We start from the raw sequence: 21,902 nt of genomic DNA, 5'->3' as shown, positions 1-21,902 counted from the left end.
CACATTTTTAACGAATTCATGCCCATGTAATTCCTTCCTAAATCGCTTGTATTCGTTTTTGCCAGTTTCCCTTTTCAGCCATTAATTCTATCCCCATTTCTTTCTGCCTCTAGCATCAGCAAATCCAAGCCTCGCCTCAAATTCATCGTAGAGTTCAATGCAACTTGCAGCTTACCGAAAAGGTTCCGAAGATTCAAGAACAATCGGAAATCCACCATAACATATGACAATATTATCAAATTCATCTTTAAAATATTTATTCATAAAACATTAACATAATGTTTTCACACAACCTCGCACTTGCATTCACGCATCCACCTTATATAATAAATGCATCGTTTAAACCATACACCGCATTCTTCAACCCTCGTCCACCAGTTTCACGCGTTCTTTTAACACTTTAAATCGCGGATGCGCGTTGATCTTATGACTGAATTTAGCCCATAGTTCGTGTTCCGACTTCGTTCGTTTGCCGCCTTTTTCCATGTACTCTGCTATCACCTACATAACAGAAATAAGTATGCATACACCAGTATAAAAAACAACAATCCTTTCTTACCGCCCTCCCATTTACTGCCACCCCCACCTCTAAACAAAAACTAGGGGTCCAGGGACACCATGCCCACTTGGGAAGTGGTTTCAAATGCTCAACAATCTAACAATTTCAATATTCAACGCCCTCTGGTGACCATATACAAAAACCAATGACCTTGAAACTCAATACTATCATAAAACACGTCAGCAGCTACGATTTTGTAATTGATTGTGATAACAAAAAATGCCTCGTTACTAATTTAATATGGAAATACTAAGTTAATCTACTATTCAACGCCCCCTGGTGACCATATTCAAAACCCAATAACCTTGTAACTCACCATATTCATAGAACATGTCATGAACTACAACTTTGCAATTGATCATGGTAACAAAATATGCCTAGGTACCAATATAATAAGGAAATACCAGGTTATTCTACTATTCAACGCCCCCTGGTGACCATATAGACTAATTTCCTTAAAACTCACCACAATCATAGATGATGTCATGAGCTACAACTTTGCAATTGATTGCAAATATGTATTGGTACAAATATAATATAGAAATACTAAGATATTGTATTATTCAACGCCCCCTGGTGGCCATATACAAAAAACAATGAACTTGAAACTCACCCCAATCATAGAACACGTTATACGCTACAACTTTCTAATTCATTGTTGTAACAAAATATGCTTAGGTAACAATATAATGTCGAAAAACTTTTTCCCACCTACGAATGAGTACTAATGACACCAAGATGGCCGCCAATTGCGTCATAATTGGCGGATCAAAAATACCTATCTCAGGTATAAAACATCCCTTTACAAAGAATACCCATCACAAATTGCAATGAGAAATGGCAAACCAGTAGGAAGCTACAGGACCTAGAATTCTGGCCAAAATTGACATTTTTGGGCACTAAAAAGGTCATAGGACGGCCATCTTGAGTCAGATGGACCCAATTTTTCTTATGCTGATGGGCCCTTGGTAGATTCAAATATATTCGAAAGATCATATAGTCTTCAAAGTTTCCCTCGTAAACTTCGAAAATGTGTAAAAAGTCCTGATTTTGGCGAACAACAATGGCTGCCAGTCGGCCATCTTGATTCTGATAGGGCCAGTTCTTGGGCTGAAGATGTGTCTAGGGTAGAAACATGTATAAACCAAATATCAAGACATTACCTTGAAGTGTCTTCAAAACTTCCCAAAATAACTGGATTCCGTCTACGGACGGACGAACGGACGGACGACGGACAAAAAGTGAACGCAATAGCCCGCTGGGACTAAAGTCCCAAGTGGGACTAAAGTCCCAAGTGGGCTAACAAAGTAAAACACCCCCGATATACCGCCATACTCTCTATACCACCAAAATTGTTCTGCACTGATGTGAATGGCATTTCGGGAGTTGACTGTAAGTATTCATCTGCAGCCTGCATGCATCAGTATGTGAAGTCTGTACGATGGCTGTTTTAAAGTGTTAGTGTATTTGGCAATTCAAAATTGGAAGTAGGGTGGGTTTGATTTTCACTGGTACGGCTGGTCCACACTGGTCTGAAGCGAGTTGACATTGATTGGCCCGGCCCATATCTGATGGCGCAAGGTGTCAACCAAAAAATTCGCATTTTTTCAAGGGTTTCGGGGTCATCCCCAGAGAAACTTTGTAAAATGGTTCCGTTTCAAAGACTCTGGGACTATTTGAGACCATTGTTTTCCGGTACCATGATCCACGTGAATTGAGTCACTTTGTTTATGAATGTTTACAGATCCTAGTGTTTAAGACGCAGCTGTTTCATAATCCATCACAGAATACGTTTTCGGGGAGATGGGAGCAAACCTAGCTGAAAAACCTTCATGAACGAATCATCATCTGCAAAACCATTGCCCAGCTCGACCAGCCTTGAGTCAACAAGTGTAAAATACTGTAAATAATCTATGTATCAATCCACTCACTTTCTTTTTCAGCTTGTTTATTCCCATCTCTTTATCAGACTTGTGTTCTAACAGACTGACAATCGTCTTCAGCCAGTTGAATTTCTTACTACACTTATCACCTGAAGAATAATACCGGTACAGCACAAGTTATCAAAGTCTTGTTATTTTTCCAAACTGATCTGATTTTCAACTATTGGCAAATTCGGTTGAAGTTAAAACTGGTCTGTAAATGCTGGGCATCCATTAGGGTCCCTATTGATCAGTCAATCCAGGTTATAAGGAGTTTTAAAGGAAAAAAGTTTTAGATTTCGAGGAAGTGTCTGCATCACTTTTATATCCCAATTACAGGAGACTCCTAAATAGCCACCGTTTATCTTGGTAAACCATTAATTTGGTGGTTTTGTTATCGACAATTATCATTTACACTTCTAAACATGGGTTCTAATTCGATTATCACCTGGTCCCAACTGTACCCATTAAGGTGTAGGCGTAGTAGTACAATTTGCCTATTTCTCAAAATTGAAGGAGTTTTTAAGGAGTTTTGGGCATTTCTTGAGTTAGTATCGTTCCATATCTCACCTGTGTCTGGTTCAACTGGATGGTCGTGATTTGTATTCGGTGCTATACTTGTATCTAACTGACTCGTTTTATTTTTCTTCTTTTCTTTATGTTTACCATTTTCGACAGGCTTCTACAATATATTTCGGACAATAAGTCATGAAACTGTAACAAACAAATCTTCTTTCACATTACAAGACCCAGGGAGAAAAACACTAGTTAATTGGAGGGTAGTAACAAAGCAAGTTAAGAGTTACATAGGCGTCCCCAGGAATTTTCATAGGGGGTTCGAATAAGCATCAATCCAGTAGAGTAGACCTATCCACAATGTTGGGTGTTTGGTAAGCCTACCCAAAAACACTTTGTGACAATTGGAGGCTTTAGCTAGAGATATTTTCCAGGCTCTAAATGAATCATTAGAGTTAAAAGTCTAGTCAAATTCGCAAGAAAAATCTTGAACATTGATTACATAGTATCTTGAAAAGTACGCTATCTCGAAAAGGGGGTGCGTCCGCTACCCCCGCACCCCCTTGGGGACGCCTTTGAGTTAGAGTCAACCTCAAAATCAAATTCAACAATTTTCAAATATCCAATTCTGACTAATGCGTGGTGTATCAAAACAAAACTAATAAGGAATCTCCCAGATCTCCATTTCAAAATTTCATCCCTCAGGGTAACGGTAGATTTAGATTCCAATATCAAGGTTGTGTAAACTTTTTTTCCCTGAAGAGACTTTGACGAATACAAACCTGTTCCGCGTCGGTATCATCACGTTTAACTCTCTTAGCTTCTGTGGTCACCCCTTCATTCTCCTCGCTCTCCGAGTCGTGCTTTCGTTTCCTCTTTTTCTTCGTTTTTTTCTCACCGTTCTCCTCCGCTTGGTCGTGTTGATCGGAATTTTTCTTCTCTTTTTTCGATGCTTTCTTTCCGCTTCTTTCTTCCTTTTTCTCGCGTTTATTCTTTTTCTTTGTCGTGTTTTCATCGTTTTCGGTAGGAGCTTCTACTCGAGTCTCTTCAGGTGTTTGTGTCACCGTTGTAGTTTTTTCTGGCTCTACGCCTTTCTCGGCCTTCTCAGCTTCGGCTTTCTGTTAGAATACAAAATTCCAACTAACTAACATGACTTTGACAAATCCTGTTAACTTCTTTTCTGGCAATAGACAAAGGCTAGCACAATCCTCAATTTGCTTAACCCAAATTTCAACGATACAGTTTCATTTTCCCAATCTTTTCAAATCTTCTTGCAAAGCACTAATCATCCTATCCCCACAAGGGTAGCAACTTTCCACAAATCTACGAATTCTCAGATTTTTCCATGTTATAATACAAAAAATTCCCCGAGTAAATCCAAGGAATTTCTTTGTCGAAAATGAGAAGATTTAATCATTTTTAATGAATCGCGCATTGATAAAGACAAGTGTAGCCGATAACATAAATTTCCCTGAGTTTTCCCTGGTTTTTCATGATTTTTCTGATTACCTGAGTTTTCTAGGTCAGAGACCACCCTCCCCTCGTCAAAATGTTTTAAAATTTAAAATTTGGAAACAATGGTGAGAAAAAATTCATCAACACCTAGCTCAGAGTAATTGCATGTGGCATAGATTGGAATGTATCTTGATATCATCGGTTTACCTGTTTATCTATATTAGCTTCAGCTTCGAGCACCTCCCAAAGTTTCCCGACTAGATATTCTTTGAATTTCAAATTCAAACTACTCCTGGCAAAGTTCTGAAAAGAATTGATGAATCAGTTAATAGATATTGGTAAGATGACGGCAAAATGGACTTTAGTAGAACGATCGCGAGGAAATAAATATCCGTACCAGAAATTTAGCTTTCTTGCGAGGAATATTTGGATACGACTGAAGTCGTATGAGTAAGTCTTTCAGTTGGATGTCGTTTTTATGTTTATCGATGGCTCTCTGACATTGCTGCAAAGAAAGATCAACAACTTTTGAGAATTCAGATTACAAAACAATGTGACAAAGATCAAGCAGGCTTTAGCAATCCCTAATACACCACCTAGCTTTCGATAAACTGCCAAACCCGCCTAACACAAAGTTTCTAAGAATAGAACATCTGTGTTTTGTTTTGGAACTAGTCAAACGTAACCCGTTCACTGCATAGGACGAGCTGGGCTTGTCATAAAATAGGCATTTGATGTGCGCCATCGGCATTTGCAAGGCTCATTGCATCTGATAAAAATTTTTATTCAATATTTCTAGTTATTTTCATCGAAGAAACATCAGGAAATATCATAATGAATACAGCCCAAAAAAATTAATGGTATTCTTTAATTTGAATTTTTTTATTTTTGACCTGGGGACCCCAGCACACCACAGTGACGCAGCGAAAGGGTAAAAGCCTGATATGCAGCCAACCGCTTTAAATCCTAAATCATCGATGTGAGAGGTATATAGGGGGTTGGGAATTGACAGTACAGTTAATCCTTACGTCTATCCAAGCTGACTGTTTCACTTCACCCTTGTTGACAGTCGGTTTGTAATTTTTCCCAGAGTATTTTTCCTGTTCGCTGATACACTTTACGTGTTCATTGTAATCGTTACCCCTGTAAATGAAATAGAAAAAGAATGAAACAATTTTTAAAACAAATACAGGGTGGCTTCTTTCCACTAACTGACACAAATTCCCTGTTTTCCTAGAAAATTCCCCGAGTAAATCCGACGAATTTCTTAGTTTAAAATGTTACAAATCATTCTTTTTAATTAACCGCATATTTATAAAGAAACCCAAATTTCCTGATCTTTCTAGGTTTTTTGTAAAATCTATCAAAATCGTGAGAGATGAAAGGGGTTCATGAGAGAAAAGAGACTCAATGATTTTAAAAGTTTAACGATATGTTTTCATATATAAAAATGTTGTTAAACTTTCAAATCATGTAGTCACTTTCCTCTTTTTAACCCCTTTCATTCAAGACTTTTTGGATATCCTTCAAAACAGTCTAAAATGGATTAGAAATCTATGTTTTAGGTGAACTGCCAGTCCTTTCTAGTTCTAATAAGACTTTTATCAAGTATGTAGCACCAAAACTGACTGAGCTAGACCACCTGATATGCTCTCAAGTCAAGTTGAAAGGATCCGGTTTGAGTTGCTGTGTTCCAGTGGATTGAATATTTTCTTTCTTAAATTTGCAGTCGAATTTTAACCCATAGGGAAACGTCCCATCCCAATACTTTTCTTGACCCAGACTGAGATATTTACCAAAATTCTTTTCCGCAATCAACGCATGACACCACCTGACAATTGCGACATTTTCGACAGTGGTTGTCGACTTGGTTCTTTTTCATACTTTCACCGCACGCATTACAGTTAAAGAACACCATATTTATGGGGTTTCCAACTTCTCACTCTGAAAAGAGAGCGAAAATCAAGCATTTGCGTATCCAAGCGGATGCCATGATGTTCCTGTTTTCGATAGACATCGGGCGGTAATTAGTACGGCATCCATTCTCGCATTCACATTTGACGCCTTGTTTCGACAAAAAAAAACGGTTTTTAAATTCTTCAAAGCATTGATACCCTCAATTAAAATACAAATATAATATATCGGAAGCTTGTTAGCTTACGTCGAGCTAGAAATGGTGAAAAAAGTTCAAGAAATTACACCGAATTCCAACATGTACGTGGCAATGGATATTTCGCGAAGCCCGGCGCAAATGACGTCATCGGCGGTGGATGACGATCGTTCGGGTTCGAATCCGAATTTACCTTGCGACCAAAAATCTCTGGAAATTTAAAACTTTATCTTGATACTAATAGTGGTTTTAAAAACCTGACCAAAGAGCAGAGTTAGGAGCACTGAGAAAATCAAAAACATACTTTGATAAAATGTGTAAATGAACCATACGAATGATTTTATTCTACAAATAGATAAAATATACAATTAAACTACTGTATACAAACAAATAAATACACACTAATATCATATCATACAAGCATCGTTTATATAAATGCTCAATTAGCTGATGACAAATTCTAGGATGCACAGAACGATGTGGACGGATAGAGTTGTTGATTAGGTATTCTAATGTGATCACAGATCGTCAATATCGAAATGAAAATAAACAGTCACGAGTTCATTTATATCCAGATACGAACAGCTTCGAGGATTAATCCACGAAGGAGTCGGCTAACTGATTGAATTTCTCTTCTTCCTTGTCGATTTGCGTTGTTAAGTCGTTGCTGAGCTGCCAGATTTTTATGCACCCGTCTGCTCCGCCAGTCGCCAACAATCGATTTCTGAAATGATGATAATCATGACCGATGTTTTTGAGTTTAAAGACCGATAATTCTGACTAAGGTTTTAACGCTTTCACTGCTCTGGCTCGTTAATATTAACACTACAGGACTGGGCCCAGTTTCGCCAAAAAATTCAAGCCTAAAACGGTTAAGTTCTAATTGTTGTCCTCAATCAAAACATGAAGTAACCAATGGAAATTACACCAAAAATGTGAGTTTAACTTTTTTGTGAAACCGAGCCCAGGGGCCGGTTTCATGAAAAAGTTTAAGCTTAAGACGGTTAAGTTTGAAATGTTGTCCTCATTGAAAACATGAAGTAATCAATAGCAATTACGCCAAAAATGTGAGTTCAACTTTTTCATGAAACTGGGCCTGGAGATAACTTTGTAAAATTCGGTGTAGACGCACTGAAAGGGTTAAATGGATTTGCAATTCGCTCCAAAGGTAATCGATTATAACCTTTTTCAAGAGAGTTTGCGTCCCTTTATGGTACGGATAGTGGTTTTTCTACGTCAATAATTATCATTGGTGCACATTTGAAAAGTTGGGTATGATTAATTGTAATCAGTTGGTAACCAGCAATATCGAAGTACAGTCACCCCCAATATACCGCCCTCCCATATACCGCCAACCCCACAATACAATACAAATACATAGTAAAACACCCTCGATAAACCACCATATTCTCTATACCGCCAAAATCATTCTGCACCGTTGTGGTGGTTTATCGGGGGTTTACTGTACATGTATGCAAGTAGCAAGAATCCTACAAAGATCATAAGTATGCTATATTTGTGGAAAAGATGAACTTAACTCCCTTTATAACTCCTTATTTAGTTAATTCTTATGCGGTATTCCAAAATTCAAGGTATCGATCTTGGAACTCGCCACGTGAGGTTTGCTCAAGACCCCCTGAGTATTTGATACAATAGTTACTGATTACAACTTACAAATGATTGTTGAACTGTAGAGTGAACACCGGAGATTTATTCGCGCTGGCCTCTAGTTTATATTTCGGCGCATTACTCAATTCCAGGTCGTAAATGATGAGATGTCCACTTTCCGATACCATAGCGATCACCATCGGACGCACGGGCGACCAGTGAGCAGAGAACAAATACCCAGCACTAGGTTCGAAGGTCATTATTGGTTTGGACTAAAATGGCAAAACAACACCAGAATTCGACAGTTATTACCATAAAAATTTTTTCATTTGTTATCAAATAAGTTAATTCTAAACAACTATAATCCTAGACTATATCCAAATAATGCTGAAATTAGTCATTTCTAGTTAATTTTGACATCATTCACCCTCAGCTATACCGGCGCTTAAACGTATTGAAGAAAACAAGTTTTTGAAAACCTTACCAGTAACATGCTGTATAGTCTGGCGGATGAATCCGATCCACAAGAAACGAACAGATTTCTATGAAACGGAGAGCAATCGACTGAATAGACCGGACCAGTGTGGGTATCATAACTGAATGTTACCGGTGATGTCAACATTACTGAAGACTTGATGTGACCTAAAATGGAATAAGAAAGAATGACATAACTTTAAAGTCAATGTTCTACTTTATAGTATAGTATAGTTTAAATCTTGATATATCAAACTAGGCAACCAACAAAATTAACCCTTATCAGTTGCTTGCCGATTCAGACTGGTTAGAAGATTGTTTGAATGAATTGGGACCGAAATTTCCAAATCATGTGCTTCGATTTAAACAAAAAATTCTGTATATTAGGCCGCTGATCACGATAACATGAAAAGACCTTTTCAATTGAGATCAGAAACTATTAGCACAAAGGATACGTTTCTGCAGTTGCTGAGTAACGAATTAATTCTAATTCAAGAGTGAACTCTAAATTCACAACTGCGAGGAACTGGTTCCAGGCTACGAGTGGTACTTACTACCAGCCGGAGTTCCTCGCATACGCATCGAACATTTGAATAAACCGCCACACTCCGAACCGACTAAAAATGTCGACTTATCATCACGCGAAAACGATATACAAGTGACGCCCATCTCGTGGCCTTGTTGAGTTCGTGTCGAACGCGGCAGGCTCTCTGTCAGTAATATATGTCTACAAAATATGAAACGCACATTACCTGCATGCAAACTCGCCTTCATCTTCGCGACTAATGTCAATTTCAACCAGACTTTAGAGCAAAAGAGTCTTAATTGAAAGGGGTTCATGAGAGAAAACAGAGACTCCATGATTTGAAAGTCTAACAATATGTTTCCAAGCATACCAACTGTAGTTTGGTGTGTAGGCATGGAAACATATTGTTAAACTTTTAAATCATGGAGTCTCTTCTCTCATGAACCCCTTTCAATGAAGACTTTTTTGCTGTCCCTCAGTACAGTGAATAATGGACTAGAAAACAATGCTTTAGTTCAAATACCACTCCTTTCTGGTTCTAATAAGACTTTTATCAGGTATGTACCACCAAAACTAGGCCACCTGATGTGCTCTCAAGTCAAGTTGAAATAGACATTAGATTTTTAAGTAGGAAATTGTTCGAACTCACCCTTCGATAAGGTTTAGTTTTCGCTTCTGTAAATTCAACTGCCACGTGAGCATTTTACCATCACCGCTGACGCTGACAAGCTAGAGAGTGAAATGAGGGAAAAATCTGCGAGTTAACCCTTTCAGTGCTGACTAATTAATACCCTATAGTGCTGGAGAAAATTTGAAAATTCTAAAAAATTCCACCCTAGTGTGTTGAACAATGGGAATACCACTATAGTGGTATTCCCATTGTTCCACCTTTCAGTGCGTCTACACCGCATTGCAGTGTATAAATCGGTGATGGATTTTGCTAGTACGCTGCACCGCGGTGCATTGATGTAATTAGTAATTAGTTTTTATCTCTATTGAAAAATGGCAGCACCTGTCAAACATAGTGAAATTTTAGTAACTAGCAATACACCGCACCACGGTGTAGACGTACTGTAACGGTATTCCCGCTCTACAACACACTAGGGTGGAATTTATCAAAATTTTCAAGTTATCTCCAGCACTATAGGGTATCAGTTAGTCAGCACTGAAAGTGTTAACTCAGTTTATCTTAAATCGATTTAGGCCTTAATCCTTTTCGTGAAACTGGGCCCTCAGGGCTTGTCACATATCCACCCCTAATGAAAGCTCCGCCCTCGTATCCTGGCAAACACCAACTGATATAATTACAAAAAGGTTAAATAGTAGGAAACTCTGATGGAAACCAGCTATATGTGACAAGCTCCTTGGTAAGTTTACTTTCGTTCAATACGTACGTTATATTTTGTTGACGTTTTTGATTGAAGATCTTTGACCCAATGAACTTTCGATACCGGTTCACGATGAGAATCATCTCCTATACCAGAACTAGCCGCTACTATATCATCTTCATTAGCCGTGTCCCATACAATAACCTCCCCTATTGGATACAATATACAGTACACACCAAATCATCGGTGAATACATCAAAATAATCATAGAGGCTGGAAGCTGAAAGTTGACTGGTGTATGTATCAAACGAGGGGGACGTTTAATTCGACAGAGATATTCACAGGCTAGATTCTGACGGTTGTCTAGTTGTCAGGACTTCTGGAAAAGGGTCTGATTTTAGTCGATGGAGATACTCTGCTTTATGAAATTTGTGCCATGTTAACCAGGACTCAGTTTTATGGACTGGTATTAACTTTAACCCGTGGGTTAACTCAATTGAAAATGAATTGATTTAGCCCCCGGGTCAAAAGGTCAAAAGTTGATACCAGTCTATAAAACCGGGCCCAGGTGTTTATCAAGGATGGATACTGGATTTTTGGCAAGTTGATAGAAGATCCTGTATTCACACCTCCTGCATTAACATGTCTGCTGCCACAGTGATAAAACGGTGCTGCCCCCAACTACCACTAAGAGTATACTCGTAGCTGGATAAGTATTACTCGTAGGTTAGCATTGGATCTGTTACATAGTCGGCGTTTGCTCGAAAATTGACTAATGAGCATCAAGAATGAAGCAGAGTTTGTTCACACTGCCCGTTATTCAGGAACTGTGTCATTCCCATGTGCCAGAGTGCAAATATCTAACTGTAAATAGGAAGAATCAGCTACGAGTATATTCGTAATGGCACTGGTGACCGAACCGGAGTCAGTGGAAATGCATCTCTCTCCTGGCTGACATGGATATTATCAGTAAAAATTAAATCGACCTACCGTTGAATGTTCCGCCCGCAATTAAAGCCGGTTGATTCGGATGAAATGAGATGCACATCAAACAACTCGACAAATCGACGGTTTGCTCCGGTTTATCGGCGTCCAAAGATCGACGATTCAGATTCCAAAAACACAAACTCGATTTATGCGTACACCAGTCCTCGTGATCGTATCTTCCATAACTTCACACTGATTAAGGATTTTAATCTAAAACTTACAGGTATGAGAGCGGAGAAATACCAAAAAGTTGGGAATCCTCAAAGGGGGACGAGAAGAGTGGTGGTAAATTATTGTTATAGTTATTTTGAAATGGCACATTTTGATGAATTCTGACTAGCTAAAGGGTGAGCAAATAGAAGTAAATGAAATTTTTTGTCGCGTTTGCATGGAAATTTTGTGTCCTATTCTCATGGGCATTTATGTCATTGTTAAACAGGCATATTTTGTCCAGCATGCATGGACATTTTTGTCGGGTTTGCCAAACACTTTCTGTCCTGCCCCCATTGATAATTTTTGTCCTTTTTGACGGGCATCTTTTCCCCTGTTTGTATGGACATTTTCAATTTGTTTCTGAAAAGTAACTGTCTTACCAATGTGAGAATCAATCATATGTTCTAAGGTACATGTATTCAAAATGTAAAAGCCATTCTAAAATTAGAGAGTATCTAAGCAGCTTTAGACTACTTCCAAAAATGGATTAAATCATCTATGAAGTCATCACGGGCCTACATACTAACCACGCACATCTAAACAAATTCTTCATCGCAAAGATAAACAATATCTAATAGGTAAAGGATACGCTGCAGCAATCACAGATCCAGTGCAATTCCATGCTAAACTTGTCACCTCTAAATCTGTTAAACTCGCGTTCTTCAAAGTGTGAATACACGAAACTGATGAGTTTTGTTCTTCCCACATAACGCGATAGCCTACAAATAGAGCGATTTAAAAATATTTCCATTCAAGCCTACGACATGTACATATCAAATTAGTCTTTAAGTAAAATTTTACCCTACAATGAAACACTTTAGATCTAATTCAACAAAAAGATGAATTATATTCTAGAACAGTGGAACTTTAGTCAGAGTTAAATGAAAGTATCTCATTACTGAACCATGCATCGTCCCTCGGCAGGGATTCAAACCTGATGGCATCGCTACACTCGGCCACGCCACGAAACCCTGCCACACTAGACCGGGTTGGCTGTGCATGCGCAGGTTTACCACACGAACTTGCGGCACCAATCAGATTGCTTGTTGTAAAATCGTTCAGGCAAATTTCACGCAAGAACTATAAATGGGAAAACTCGGGCTAAATTAAAACGGAATAGGCCTATGTGATTGGCTAATAATGACTCATTGGCTCATTCATCTAAGCTTCAAGTGTAGCTGCGCGATTCGTACCGTGCTAATATCGATGCCATAGGTTCGAATCCCTGCCAGGGGAGGATGTGAACTGTGTAGCTGTAGCCGACATGAATCAAAATACAATCAAACCCGCTAAATGGCTGATAGGCTTAATCCGGATTTCGGTCTGATCCGGACAATATTTGCAATCCATTTGTTCATTAATTTAGGCCTACAAGAACATGTCTTTGAATTCGGATTTGCCATAAACCCGCTGAATTTTGTTGGTCTCAAATGATCCGAATCAAGCGAATTCTACTGTATTGACTAACCATCAAAAGCATGGCTTCTCCTGTTACTCTCTAACTGTCTGGCGATGTACGGCTCCCATTTCTTCAGAAATTCGATCAAATCATCCGAGTCATCGCATATTTCGCTGAAATCTTCTTCAGGCTGTTCGTCGGTTTGCACCTATGATAGTAATATACATGTTTATAACTCAATACAGTTACGAAGAATATCAATCTAGCTCGGGTTGGCTGGTTTAATCTCTCTTTATACTCACTTGAGCATTTGCTTTTGAAACACTTTGGATCCCTATTTCATCCGAAATAATTTCTCGCGTTTGCGTATGGGCTTCTGCCAGTGACCTGAAAAATAGCACCTCGCACATATATCACCATCACGCTTTTTTTTGGCTAACTACAGTAGACTACGCTCAAGTCGGATCCAATCGACAGGGACAACCAATCCATTGCGAAGTTTGTTGAAATATTTTTTGTGAACCATCTACGCAATACATAATATACAACTCGGATATTGTATTGATGCCTAATTATAGCATCTATAATTATATAGGTATATACTATACTATATACTATATTACTCGATATTGCTAGGCATTACTATGGGTTCGGTTACATCTTATTACTTCATATTACTAGACATTACTTCATTTTACTTACATTACATTACTATCAGTTACTCTAGGCCTACTTCAGATTGCTATACATTACTATACGCTACATCTTATTACTTCATACTACTAGAGATTACCATGGGTTACAATACTATTCTACTGAAAAAATGTCATTTTCATGACTTGAATTATACTTGCTTAGTGCTAAGCTTTCCCCCCTTATCATGAACTTATAAATTATAGGGCCTAGTACCTTTCTCTTTTCCATGTCGACTTGATTTCTATGGCATCTAACGATTCATCATTAAACATAATCGACGCCTACTGTATTGCAACTAATCAAATGAAAAACAAATTATGAATAGTTGAGTAAATTCTTTAACATTCTACCATTCACTGCGATGACAAGCGATGTTCGTTCAGAGCATTTAGAAACCCAATTTTCCCTCTTAATGGGGACCCTCAAAACTTTCTATGTTCATGTTGTTTGATGCTTTTGTCTAAGTTACCACGTACAACTAGAAGTAGTCAGTAACCTGACTGTGCCGTGGTTTAGTTTCACGATCGGATATTTTCACAACCAACGATTAGGTAACTAACTAAGTAGGTAGGTAAGTCAACTTGCCTCTCGTTGTTGTAGTTAGTTACCTACTAATCGTTGGTGGTAAGTTTTATAATCGGATGGGCTTATACCTCTACCAATCGGATGTGGTTTGTGAAAATATCCGATCGTAAAAACCACGGACAGGTTACTGACTAACGGTGGCCATGAAAACGATACGATACGATAATCTTAAGTCAAGAACCTTATCTTATGAATGAAAGTCCACTAGCTGACAATTTGGTTGATGTTTATCTATGAGCGGAATGTCTGCAGAGTTTCCAGAACCTGTCAATTGAATTGAATTCAATTTATTTTGACATGACAGACCTTTCACCACAGGTGAATTGAATTGAATTGGTCCCGAAAAAAACCCAAACTCACGACCATATTGCACGAAACGGTGAATTCGAAAATTCAATGCATCCTCACCAACGTAACATTGTTGCAGGAACTACGTACATGAATGAGTAATATCATATCAGCTGAGTCCATCGATATTTTCACTTCTTCGTCTCTATCTAATCCAATCCAGGAGATGTCCTGTCCTGTGGCATGGTGGATAAGGTGTTTGACTCACAACTGAGAGGTTGAGGGTTCGAATCCTAGTGAAACCATGCATTCAGGCAGGACACATATCAGTGTTCGTCGACTCACTGATTAAAAAAAAAAGACGCTGTGGGACAATGCGGGTCCTCCACATTACTCTAAAGAAGAAGAAGAAGAAGAAGAAGAAGAAGAAGAGATACGGACGAAATAAAAAAAGATAATGAACGGGGGAAAATTGGCGAAGAAATTCAACATGCCGGATCCAGCAAAGGAAAGAGATAATAGGAATCAACCCAAATGCATAATATAATTCATTTTTATTACAACGATTTTTTACTGTCTTAAAAAGAAACCTAGCGTAACCATAATTTACGTTTACTCCTTATCGAATGTGCTTTTTTCAACACGCTCAGCCAAGATTTTTGAGGATAGGTACATCCTTTGCCAAAAAGGGCACGTCCTGTTTGCGAAAAAGTACGCAGTAAAAACAACTACTTTGCTAGATTACAAAAAAATCTAGCCTTTTTTGACAGATTTCTTCATTCGAATTCGAAAATCTACAAACGGGAAAATTAGGGCACGCATTCCTGCGTGAAATGGTTAGGCCGGTTTCTTGAAATATTCTTACTTTGAATAACATTCTTCTTGCCTTAGATTTTCAACATACATATTACGCTTGATGCCATTTTTCATCACTTTCAGACACAAAACCCTAATTTCTTTCACTGCCCTTTCTTTCAATTCCAGAAAATTCTCAACGTTTGCCGAATATCCGAAACATCTCTCAGCAGGACCCAACCGTTTGAGGTACACCCTCAGGAAATTCAGCTCGATAAAACATTTTTTTCAAATTCATTTCGATTTTTTTTCGCCTATCCAAAAAGGGGAGGCATGTGAGGTACCCTAAATCCGCTATTGCTATAATTGTGTGATAACTCCATTCATAAAAGTGATCACGTGTCACAATCACCTGATTCGTCATTCACCCGTATATATGATAAAATGACTTCTTTTAGGTCGAATTTCGGCTAATCTCGTGAAAAGATCTGTGGCCCCAAGTCGATTAATTTTACTGTGCTTATCTTTGCTCAATGCGTATACAGAGTAATATCTACTCTAACCGCGAGCATGGAAAATTGTCACCGTAATGAACGTATGAAGAACATATTTGCGTTTCTATTTGGATGGGTGGAATGTTTAATATTTGCTGGCAGTATATTCGGTTGGGTGCCATTAGTTTTTGTCCTTAAGCAAGACGGAGTCTATAGCCATTTGTGCAACATCGGTCTAAAAAACGGTAGCGATACGGCGAGTGATTCGGAATCCAGCAGAAATGAAACATCATTTGCGGAGATCGTGACCAATGACGACAACAATACGAGTGTAGCCTATTCGACTTGTCTCCAACAGAATGACATGCTAATGTTAGTGTTTTCGATAGGCGTAGCAGCTCTATGTTGTTCTGCTGCAGTTATTGGTTGGTTGTTAGATAAACATGGAACCCGAGTTACGCGAATTACCATCATGTAAGTTGATATAACGTATTCAAACGTATGCTGTTTCATGAACGGATCTAGGAAATTTGGAGGGCGGGGTCCAGAAGAGAAGAAGAGGCATTTTTCGGATAGAGAGAGAAAACAAAAGAAAATTGACCGCATATTTTCATCGTTCGTCTAGCTGAACAGAAGATATTTAGGAAATTCGGAATGCCGGGGTCGGGAGGAGAAGAAGAGGCATTTTCAGATAGAGCGGCCATTTCATAGGCTACTATCAGATATTTTTGAAGAAATACGTCAGGAAATATGTAGTTTCCGATAGGATGAATGTCAAAATTGCTGGTTTAAAGATCTTTGACTTAACGAAAAGGGCAATCTTAATGAGCTTTTGGTTTTTTACACGAGAAAACCAAACTTTTTGAATTCTCGGGCGAGAAAACAAAAGAAAATTGACCGCATATTTTCATCGTTCGTCTAGCCATACAGAAAATATTTTATTATAGCCCGAATCAGCCACCATAGTGCATAATGATGAATAAATGTATTTTTTAAATTTTCGTTTCAGCATTATATTTGCCAGTGGATGTTTAATGTTGGGTTTTGCAAGTCCAGGTGCGTAAATTACGATAACTTTTGATCTAGGATTGTAACAGTGGTTATAGTTTGCAACCCCAATGATATTTCAAATAAATTATGTAAATTGAGCATAAAAATCTGTTTTCATGAATCAATATGGTAAATATGGGATTTTCCCCCATGACAAGGCAAGGATTGGGGCCCAAAAGCAGCGATACTCTCCTGATATTTCGACATCTGATCAATGATGGGATTTGTGCAATTTCTAGATGTTCCTGTCCTCGTATTTCCTGGGTTAGCTGGTATTGGTATCGGAGGTGTAGGCTTGCTTGCAACAAATATGCAGGTACGTACGTCATGGTACAAATATGATCATTTCATTTGAACAACAACGAAGATAAATATTGGTAGAGGTATAATTTTGTTTTATTTTTATTAAAGATTTTGTAATTTTCTTTTTAGATTGGCAATTATTTTGATACCGCTCGTTTAACTGTTGTTACGTTATACAGTTCTTCATATGACATTTCCGGTTTTGTAATGTTAATTATGAAGGTAATCCTTTAAGCCTTTTTTAATTACTTGGAGAGCATATATTTTTTTTTTCAAGAAATAGTGGGAGGGCGAACAGAATTGATTGTGATTGATTGAACAGAATTGATTGTTGGAATTCAAAAAATTTTTGCAAATCATGAGATTGAAAATCAAGACGGACATAACAAAAAAAATTCATTAAATAATCGTGATGAAGACACGCAGGAGGACAAAAAATTTTACTTCTTTCTAAAATGATGATTTTTGCAGAATTCTGGGCGGCGGATCCGTACTCCAAGTAATTAAAAAACGCCTTAGCCTACTGCTCGGATAGCGAGCTAGATCGCCATTGATGAGACACTTTATCCGTGTTGAGACAATAATATGAAGAGAATCCCACAATAATAACACAAAACTATATCCTAATAGTCATCTTCAGATGACTTATTAGGATATAAATATATTCGAAACGTTGAATAAGCTATCTATAACTCGAAACGTTGAAACGTTTTCGGACTTAATTTTTCGTTATCATTGTGGGATTTTCTTATTATTAGCGAGCTAGATATTTTCTAATATTAGATACGTCTAATGTCGGTTTATGTTTTGATTATCAAGTGGAATCATTCTTGCAGCATTTGCACGGCAAAGGTGTGAAGCGATTACACTATTTCATTGTCCTTTGCGTATTGAGTGTGGTGATGGTGTCAATAAGCACGTTCGCCCTGCTTCCTAAATTCAAAATTTTCCCGAAAGATCATCCGCGAGGAAGTGGTAAAAATCGATCGAACGACGACGCAGACGCCAAAGTAGGATATATAGCTGGTACAGTTTTAGTCGAAGATGAGAGAAACAAAACGGACGAAATACAAACTTCGTACGAACCGAAAGGTTAGACTGCATTGCTGAAGGTGCTGCCTATTAGGATATCATAGTCGGCCCACAACTCACCTAACACAGGTTTCATTTTACAGTTGATGAACGTAAGGTGAAAGCTTTGACATATTATTTGTTCAGTAGAGTCTATCTATTAGAACTGATGTGGGAGGCTATAATTCAACTACAATTCTTCTATTATATGGGAACTTTAAACCCAATGCTCACCCGCTTCACTAAAAACGATGTTGATAAAGGTAGGGCTGATTGTTAGGTAAACCGCAAAATACCCAGTAATAACAGTTAGATTATGTGTTTGATGTTTTACAGTGAGTTTTTTCACGAATATATTTTCCTATATTCTGCTTGGCGGCATATTTCTTGGACCATTGGAAGGATTATTTTTGCACTTGGAGAAGAAACGTCTTCATCGTATGTATTAAAGTCTATATATTTCCATAGTTTCATGTAAACCGTGGCATAATTATCTTGATAACTTCATCTATGAGATTATCATGCACAATGGATCTGTCTAGAGTCGGTCTTCATACCTGGCAATATAGAATTCGGTGATAATCTTGCCGGGGATCCTTATCGGAAACAGCCCACGAGTACGACGGTTCACGAGTCCGTGGTTTACGGGTCCGACAGTTCACGAGTCCGAAGGTATAATATAATTTCAAGCGAAGATAAAAACTTTTATACATGCAATGCAATATCAGCTCCTGTAGGGGGCCGTGCATAAAGTACGTAAGCTTGACTTCCGTATTTTTCAGTATTCTTTACACCTCACCACACGCTTGGTTGCGGGATCGGACCACTGACCAGCTGTCGTACATTACTTGTTGGCTATTGTTTAACCGCTGATAACCGAAAGTTCAATAATATTTCCTGAAAAGCCAAATGATATATTTGCTGAGAACTCAATATGTAAACTTTAGCATCCAAGAAAATTACCCTATAAATTGTTTACATGAACCCGAATCGAAATGTCCCATTACAATAACATGTAGCCCTACGTGTACGTCGATTTGATTAAACAAACATGTTCTAAATTCGACCGATCATCTACTGAATACATATCTGTAGGCTACCTCAATTTCCGATCTAAAAGGAGGTGTGACTGGTGGGTCTCCAAAGCACATCAAATCAAAATCAATCAATCAAATAGATGAGGGAAAATTACCCCATTTCAAGAGCAAATATCCGATTCGTAACTCTCGGACTCGTGAACCGTTGGACTCGTGAACCGTCGGACTCGTGACGTGTAACCTTTTTTACACCTCTGGCATTTTTACCTCGGCTGGTGCATACCAACATTGTACACATCTTGCATTTCGATATTGATACATAATTGACAATATTTGAATGAAAATTGTCTTGTTATTATTTATCTATAATTTTACAGGTGATAATCCGAATTATTATGATCAGATAAGACCAGCTGCATTACCTCAGGCATTCTGTAGTTTTGTTTGTTTGTTACTGTCGGTACTAGTTTTGATTCCTGTTGAAGGTCTACTTTACGTACAGTTCATCTGTCTCGTTGTATTCAGAGCGTTTCTTTTCGGTTTGAGCGCGGCTTTCCTTTTCATGGCGTAAGTACTGGTTAATTTTGAAGTTATAAGATAGCCGAAATCACACGGCGCCGGTTTCGCCCTGCAGGACCGGATCACACCAAAGTCAAATTTGGCCCGTGCCTAATAATTACAGAGCGCGTTCACACGCAATCCTTTTGACCCGTGCTAAAATTTGGCTCGGGCCTGGTCCGACGTTTTTGGTGGGGCCAAATTCGGACCCCGTGTGAACGGTGAATGGTCCGGGGCATAAACGCTCGGATGATCGCAGCTGATAGGAGTTTCATCTTATCATTTCTGAATTTAATAACCGTAGATTCCCAGTGGAACATTTTGGTCGATTGTTCGGATCTTTGAGGATCATAAATGGTGGAATCATAGGCATGCTTCAGTATCCTTTGTTTAAATGGGGAGAAGGACCACCTATTAATTACCTACCAGTAAGTATATACCCGTCCCACTTAATTTCTATGAAATGTTACACGGTACTGCTGATTAGAAACATGCCATGCCTGAATTAAACTGTGAAGGCACATCTCCATCGACGCATAGTGCCCCAATTTATCACCGATCCAACTTATCGCATATATAACCCTAGAAATTTAGGGAAGGTGCAAGAAAGTCCCGTTAATGTAGTTAAATTGTTTTAAATGTGTATAAACATCTATAAAATATATACATGTATTTGAAATTTTCATTTCGAATTTTAGCCATCGCTATTTATGATAGTTGGCGTCGTATTGTCATTTCTACAACCTTTATCTGTGATGTTCGGGGAAAGAATCGATCAACTGACACGGTGGTGTAGGCCTATAAAACAACAAGGCATTTTAACCTCATGATTCCCTTTTGTATACTAAGTCAATATTTACAGTATAGATTCAATCATGTATCTTTTGTAAATTGAAGCAAAGAATTGGAACAGACCAAAATCATAATTTTCTGTACTGTAACGGAGGAAAAAATCATACCGTGCTCGTCTGACCGTGAACATTAGAAGATCTCGTTTTCCACTTCGCTGGAGTCCACTCTGATCAAGACGCCTTCGGAACTAGGCGTTCGACTGAACTTCATTCAGACAAAGAAGTCAAATTACCTCATTCATTCGTGTGTATTTTTCATTGGATTGTCAGGACCCGCGGGAATTCACTCAAAATATCACCGCGCTAAACAGACCTGTCAATTCAGATCCCGATCTCGACAAAATGGCACGCGCTGCCGAGTGCGAGGTCTCGTAATTATTGTTTATTCCTATTAACTGTAAACTTAATCTATCTGTCGTAAGTGAAGAATTCTATATTCATTCATAGAAGTTCTTAAACAACTGCTGTTGCATCTTAATAACCGTCCGTGATGATCGTCAACCTGGTCACATTTATTTGAATAGATAAAATGAATTCTAGTCCACATGAACAGGTAATTGTTAACTATTTCTTATCATCGTTACTAATCTCATTTTTTCCTATACGTATAGGCTCGAGCTCTTTCATCATCTAAACTTACTCAAAAATATAACTTTTCTCAAACCTGTAATTGTAAAATGTGAAATAAATGAACTTGAACATAAAAACTTGTATCTTTATCGATGCATCTTTAGCTTGATCATCAAAAATGGCACATCTTTTAAGTTAAAACAGTAGAATGTATGGTTATACCTCGGAGATTAGGAAATTCCAAACACAGTAGATCGAACTTACTTAATTCGGATGACTAGGGACTGCCAGGCAAAATTTCTGCTCCAAATAAAGAAGTTTCCAGTTTCTATGCGCCATTTTGTGGCAGTCCCTCGAGGTCCCCATTGTTGCGATAATTTGCGCTCATTTTTAAAACATAAGTTTGGATTGAATATCACATAGTTCTGCAGTCCCTTGGTCGATGAACTTAATTTATACACCATTTTAAAGGAAATGAAATGCAGATATTTGTTGGCGATTCTTGAA

The 21,902-nt window shown here is 38.3% G+C and overlaps 3 protein-coding genes across 7 annotated transcripts; 1 reads left to right on the top strand and 2 right to left on the bottom strand.

The window, feature by feature from the left end:
- Window positions 1-240: 240 nt before the first annotated feature.
- Window positions 241-6,994, bottom strand: LOC141899973 (cell growth-regulating nucleolar protein-like). 2 transcript variants are annotated; one of them, XM_074786636.1, is made up of 9 exons: window positions 6,867-6,994; window positions 6,249-6,396; window positions 5,481-5,595; window positions 4,850-4,957; window positions 4,660-4,755; window positions 3,780-4,115; window positions 3,052-3,163; window positions 2,491-2,591; window positions 241-501 (listed from the first exon to the last, which is right to left on the bottom strand). In XM_074786636.1, the coding sequence occupies exons 2-9, from the start codon at window positions 6,368-6,370 to the stop codon at window positions 361-363; spliced, it is 1,131 nt and encodes a 376-aa protein (XP_074642737.1). In that variant the 5' UTR covers window positions 6,371-6,396; window positions 6,867-6,994; the 3' UTR covers window positions 241-360. The 2 variants fall into 2 exon arrangements, with proteins under 2 accessions (XP_074642737.1, XP_074642736.1); XM_074786635.1 differs by lacking the exon at window positions 6,867-6,994 and adding an exon at window positions 6,614-6,694.
- A 159-nt stretch (window positions 6,995-7,153) lies between these two features.
- On the bottom strand, window positions 7,154-14,682 carry LOC141899971 (cytoplasmic dynein 2 intermediate chain 2-like). Of its 4 annotated transcripts, none has more exons than XM_074786631.1 (12): window positions 14,560-14,682; window positions 14,007-14,088; window positions 13,400-13,484; window positions 13,167-13,305; window positions 12,288-12,417; window positions 11,489-11,670; window positions 10,565-10,707; window positions 9,820-9,899; window positions 9,199-9,371; window positions 8,655-8,812; window positions 8,237-8,442; window positions 7,154-7,286 (listed from the first exon to the last, which is right to left on the bottom strand). In XM_074786631.1, exons 2-12 carry the CDS (start codon window positions 14,063-14,065, stop codon window positions 7,157-7,159), a joined length of 1,485 nt encoding a protein of 494 aa, XP_074642732.1. In that variant the 5' UTR covers window positions 14,066-14,088; window positions 14,560-14,682; the 3' UTR covers window positions 7,154-7,156. The 4 variants fall into 4 exon arrangements, with proteins under 4 accessions (XP_074642732.1, XP_074642735.1, XP_074642734.1 ...); XM_074786634.1 differs by having other exon boundaries at window positions 14,447-14,573; XM_074786633.1 differs by lacking the exon at window positions 14,560-14,682 and adding an exon at window positions 14,447-14,515 and having other exon boundaries at window positions 14,007-14,271.
- Window positions 14,683-15,948: 1,266 nt separating this feature from the next.
- On the top strand, window positions 15,949-21,503 carry LOC141900086 (equilibrative nucleobase transporter 1-like). Its single transcript, XM_074786817.1, has 10 exons — window positions 15,949-16,429; window positions 16,965-17,011; window positions 17,245-17,321; window positions 17,438-17,530; window positions 18,145-18,400; window positions 18,484-18,642; window positions 18,716-18,817; window positions 19,794-19,983; window positions 20,279-20,402; window positions 20,673-21,503. Exons 1-10 carry the CDS (start codon window positions 16,032-16,034, stop codon window positions 20,802-20,804), a joined length of 1,578 nt encoding a protein of 525 aa, XP_074642918.1. The 5' UTR covers window positions 15,949-16,031; the 3' UTR covers window positions 20,805-21,503.
- The last annotated feature ends 399 nt before the right edge of the window (window positions 21,504-21,902 follow it).

This window comes from Tubulanus polymorphus, chromosome 2 (genome assembly GCF_964204645.1).
Source record: "Tubulanus polymorphus chromosome 2, tnTubPoly1.2, whole genome shotgun sequence".
Classification (NCBI taxonomy): Eukaryota; Metazoa; Nemertea; class Palaeonemertea; order Tubulaniformes; family Tubulanidae; genus Tubulanus; species Tubulanus polymorphus.
Note: the sequence above shows the minus strand (reverse complement) of the source record. Positions and strands in the feature narration are given on the sequence as shown.

Coding starts and splice junctions, on each gene's coding strand:
- LOC141899971 (XM_074786631.1), bottom strand. CDS start 14,065: ATGTTTAATGATGAATCGTTAGATGCCATAGAAATCAAGTCGACATGG. Junction 13,485..14,006: donor TCGACATGGAAAAGAGAAAG/GTACTAGGCCCT, acceptor GCTATTTTTCAG/GTCACTGGCAGAAGCCCATA. Junction 13,306..13,399: donor TTTCAAAAGCAAATGCTCAA/GTGAGTATAAAG, acceptor TTACTATCATAG/GTGCAAACCGACGAACAGCC.
- LOC141900086 (XM_074786817.1), top strand. CDS start 16,032: ATGGAAAATTGTCACCGTAATGAACGTATGAAGAACATATTTGCGTTT. Junction 17,012..17,244: donor GTTGGGTTTTGCAAGTCCAG/GTGCGTAAATTA, acceptor TGCAATTTCTAG/ATGTTCCTGTCCTCGTATTT. Junction 20,403..20,672: donor CACCTATTAATTACCTACCA/GTAAGTATATAC, acceptor TTCGAATTTTAG/CCATCGCTATTTATGATAGT.
- LOC141899973 (XM_074786636.1), bottom strand. CDS start 6,370: ATGGTGTTCTTTAACTGTAATGCGTGCGGTGAAAGTATGAAAAAGAAC. Junction 4,116..4,659: donor AAGCTAATATAGATAAACAG/GTAAACCGATGA, acceptor GTATTCTAACAG/AAAGCCGAAGCTGAGAAGGC. Junction 3,164..3,779: donor ATGATACCGACGCGGAACAG/GTTTGTATTCGT, acceptor AATATATTGTAG/AAGCCTGTCGAAAATGGTAA.